This window comes from Ammodytes marinus (genome assembly GCF_949987685.1).
Source record: "Ammodytes marinus genome assembly, chromosome: 9".
Lineage (NCBI taxonomy): Eukaryota > Metazoa > Chordata > Actinopteri > Uranoscopiformes > Ammodytidae > Ammodytes > Ammodytes marinus.
In genome coordinates, this window is record NC_137213.1 from 32178433 (window position 1) to 32183432 (window position 5000).

General features: G+C 45.7%; 1 protein-coding gene across 1 annotated transcript in view; it reads left to right on the forward strand.

The window, feature by feature from the left end:
- Positions 1–1065: 1065 nt before the first annotated feature.
- LOC307255503 (E3 ubiquitin-protein ligase TRIM63-like) overlaps positions 1066–5000 on the forward strand; it is a gene marked incomplete at its 3' end in the record, with an annotated part of 12532 nt that continues 8597 nt past the window's right edge. Inside the window, exons 1-3 of the mRNA XM_080034189.1 lie at positions 1066–1142; positions 2338–2463; positions 3514–3686. Of these exons, the coding sequence (XP_079890315.1) occupies positions 2341–2463; positions 3514–3686 (296 nt within the window). The 5' untranslated portion in view covers positions 1066–1142; positions 2338–2340. The remainder of the gene's footprint in view (positions 1143–2337; positions 2464–3513; positions 3687–5000) is intronic.

Here is a 5000-nt window from a genome sequence, read left to right on the forward strand (position 1 = left end):
GTTAGTAGGGCTTTTAGTAGGAGGGAGGACGTTAGTAGGGCTTTTAGTATGAGTAGGACGTTGGTAGGGTTTTTAGTATGAGTAGGACATTAGTAGGGTTTTTAGTATGAGTAGGACGTTAGTAGGGTTTTTAGTATGAGTAGGACGTTAGTAGGGCTTTTAGTATGAGTAGGACGTTAGTAGGGCTTTTAGTATGAGTAGGACGTTAGTAGGGCTTTTAGTATGAGTAGGACGTTAGTAGGGCTTTTACAACACATCCATTGTGTTGTTAAGTTGCATGTGTGTGTTATCTCCACCAGAGCAGGGTGTCCATTACGTAGATCGCGAAGGCATTCTTAAAAAAAAAATTAAAAAAAATTGGCTCAATATAGGCTCCTAATCTTTGAAGGCCCCGAACAACTTTATTTTAAAAAATAAGCAATTGACTGGCTCATTACAGGCCCCTAACCTTAGTAGGTAGGGGGGGGGGCATACAGAGATCTGGCACCCCCTAAAAGGCCCTGAGTATTACCTTAAAATGATTTGTTTATTAACCAAAATAAATATTACAGGTTTTGTGTTGTAAGACGGACTCTCAGGGGGCCTACGAAACCTCTCGGCCCCAGGGCCTAATATGTTTTGCTCACTCACACTCCCTCCCTCCCTCCCTCCCTCCCTCCCTCCCTCACTCACTCACTCACTCACTCACTCACTCACTCACTCACTCACTCACTCACTCACTCACTCACTCACTCACTCACTCACTCACTCCCTCCTTCACTCACTCACTCACTCACTCACACACACACACGGCACACACACACTGTCACACTCACTCACTCACTCACTCACACACACACACACACACACTCCCTCCCTCCCTCACTCACTCAAAAGCAGTATGTGTTATTAAATTGCATGTGTGTGTTATCTCCAGCGGATGGCGCTATAGCAAACCGCAGCTAACCCCTCACACTGCACCTAACATTGTGTACTGTCGCTTTAAGAGAAAACCCCTCGCTGTCATGTCTGCTGTGACCTTTGACATATAAGGGCACGCAGCAGCTGACTGTCTAAAAACAGAACACACTTTTCACACAGTCCACAACCCTCCAACAAGCTCCCATTATACGGCCGGATATCTGGACTTTTATTCAAGTCAGGTGAGTGTGTGAGGGTGTGTGAGGGTGTGTGCGTGTGTGTGTGAGGGTGTGTGCGTGTGTGTGTGAGGGTGAGGGTGAGGGTGTGTGTGTGTGTGTGAGGGTGAGGGTGAGGGTGTGTGTGTGTGTGTGTGTGTGTGTGTGTGTGTGTGTGTGTGTGTGTGTGTGTGTGTGAGGGTGAGGGTGTGTGTGTGTGTGTGTGTGTGTGTGTGTGTGTGTGTGTGTGTGTGTGTGAGAGAGAGGGTGAGGGTGTGTGTGTGTGTGTGTGTGTCAACATGAAAGTTTGCCAGTTGACTACTGACTTTAAAACAGTAATTTTTTTGTGTATGACAACTTTTTCAGAGATGTTTCACTAATATCTGTAAATTTGAATATCTTAAAAAAACAAAAATGTTGGATGAAGCCAGAGTTAGAATATGTATTTCATTGTTTGCACAAAAATACATTGTACAGGTCTTAAAAATTCATTTTCAGCATGTTTCAAAGAAGAAAATGTCTCATAAATCAGACAATGAACAACATGTGAACAAATCCTTCTGTAATAACCTTCAGAATAGTGCTGAGAATGATTATGGAAAGTTTAGTTGATGTAAGTGCTTTAGAAGTTGAGATTTCTTAGGTTCAGAGTATTGAAAAGAATAACTAATGTTGAGATAATGTCCGTTAAAGATGGTTGTATAGGAGAAATATACAGACGCAAACAGACAAGGTTTAGTCAAATAAACACCTGAATGTACATTTTGGACCTTTGATTTATACTAGTATGAAAGAAGACATGTTATGGAAGATACATAGACAAACATCTAAAATTGATCACTGCTTTGAAACAACAATATTTGTACAATAATGTCAAAGAGTGTATGAGTATGTGATACAAATGCTGGTACATGGTTACACACACACACACAGAAGTTACACACCGACATTCACAGACCCTCACTCACTCTCACACAAACAGACACACACACACACACACACATACACAGGTGAGCACGGACAAATACACACACACACACACACACAAACCCACACACACATACACACACAAACCCACACACACACAGAATTTACACACACCGACACTCACAGACCAACACACACACACACACACACACACACACACACACATACACACAAACCCACACACACACACACACACACACACACACACGTCTAAGATATTGTGTGTTTGCTGCAGTGTATGATGGAGACTCTAGAGAAGCAGTTGATCTGTCCCATCTGTCTGGAGGTTTTCACCAAACCGGTCGTCATCCTCCCGTGTCAACACAACCTCTGTCGCAAGTGTGCCAACGACATCTTCCAGGTGAGCACAGACAGACAGACAGACAGACAGACAGACAGACACACAGACAGACAGACAGACACACAGACAGACAGACAGACAGAGACACACGAACGAGCGCACAGATAGACAGACAGATAGACATACAGACAGACAGATAGACACACACACGGATGGACGGGACGGGACAGACAGACAGACAGACAGACAGACAGACAGACAGAAACACGCGCAAACGCACACACACAAACACACACAGGAGAGCACACACACCCACCCACATAAATCAAATCAAATCAATCAAATCAGTTTTCTTTGTATCGCCCAATATCACAAATAGACTTTTGCCTCAGTGGGCTTTACATTCCATACAGTATGACACCCTCTGCCCTTACACCCTTAGCTCAGCTGAGAAAAAACTCCCAATAGTCTAGGTGCTGGGAAAGTTTTGTATGCGCTTCATTTAGCGGAGAATATCTCAACTGTTATAGACTAATATGACCCCAGTGAACAACGTGGGATGTGTGACAAAATCTCTATCCGGGGCGAAAGTCCTGAAAATGACCACAACAGGTGACACTAGTATCACACTACGTGGTGAATGGGACTTTTTTTTCCTTTATAGATACCTCATACTTTTTACCAGATTAATCTTCATATTATGAGAAATACTTTTTCTATTTTATTAGATTTTTTAGACAAAGTGTAATACAAAAAGTATTTGTCTTAATATGAAGATTAATCTGGTAAAAAGTGTAAGGGACACCTGTAACACACTCAATCTCACACACACACACACACATTGATGTATCTGTGTGTATTGTTCCAGGCCTCCAACCCGTAACTCTCTCACCCACACACACACACAAACAAACAACCCCCCTCCCCACTCACACATACACACACACATACTCACATCCACACACACACATACTCACATCCACACACACACACACACACACACACACACACACACACACACACATATAGACAGAGGGACACCTGTAACGCACTCAATCTCTCACACACACACACACACACACATTGATGTATCTGTGTGTATTGTTCCAGGCCTCCAACCCTTACCTGACGACCCGTAGCGGCACCACCCTGTCGTCGGGCGGGCGGTTCCGCTGTCCGTCATGTCGTCATGAGGTGGTTCTAGACCGACACGGGGTCTACGGGCTGCAGAGGAACCTCCTGGTCGAGAACATTATAGACATGTACAAGCAGGGCAGCTCCAGGTAATACACAGAGACACACACACACACACACACACACACACACACACACACACACACACACACACACACACACACACACACACACACCAGTAACTCACATACGCACACACACACACACACACACACACACACACACACACACACACACACACACACACACACACACACACACACACACACACACACAGACAGAGGGACACCTGTAAAACACTCAATCTCACACACACACACACACACACACACACACACACACACACACACACACACACACACACACACACACACACACACAGGAAAGAGGGGGGTCCGACCAGTAACCATGAGGTCTCTGGTTCTTCCTCCCAGCAACTATGAGGTCTCTGGTTCCTCCTCCCAGTAACCATGAGGTCTCTGGTTCCTCCTCCCAGTAACCATGAGGTCTCTGGTTCCTCCTCCGAGTAACCATGAGGTCTCTAGTTCCTCCCAGTAACCATGAGGTCTCTGGTTCCTCCTCCCAGTAACCATGAGGTCTCTAGTTCCTCCCAGTAACCATGAGGTCTCTGGTTCCTCCTCCCAGTAACCATGAGGTCTCTGGTTCCTCCTCCCAGTAACCATGAGGTCTCTGGTTCCTCCTCCCAGTAACCATGAGGTCTCTGGTTCCTCCTCCCAGTAACCATGAGGTCTCTGGTTGGATCCCCGGCACCGGACAGGAGGGTGTTAGTAGTGAAACTAGTGGTGGCTGCTATTACATCTACAGTGCCCACCATCTCTACCATTGTGTCCTTGAGCAAGACACTTAACCCCAAACTGCTCCAGGGGCGCTGTACTATGGCTGACCCTGTGTGAGGACCCCCTCTGGAGTGTGTCTGTCTGTGTGTCTGTACTATGGCTGGCCCTGTGTGAGGACCCCCTCTGGAGTGTGGGAACTGCGGGAGATGAGTAAAAAGACACATTTCAATGTACCTTGTGTAATAAATTGACTTATAAAGATAACTTCACTCACTCACACACACACACACACACACACACACACACACACACACTCTCACTCACTCACTCACTCACTCACTCACTCACTCACTCACTCACTCACTCACTCACTCACTCACTCTCACACACACTCTCACACACACACACACACTTCTAACACACACCTCTAACACACTCACACACACACACACACACTTCTAACACACACACACACACACACACACACACACACACACACACACACACACACACACACACACACACACACACACACACACACACACACACACACACACACACACACCTTTAACACAAACCTGCATGGACATAGGTTTAGTTTCAACC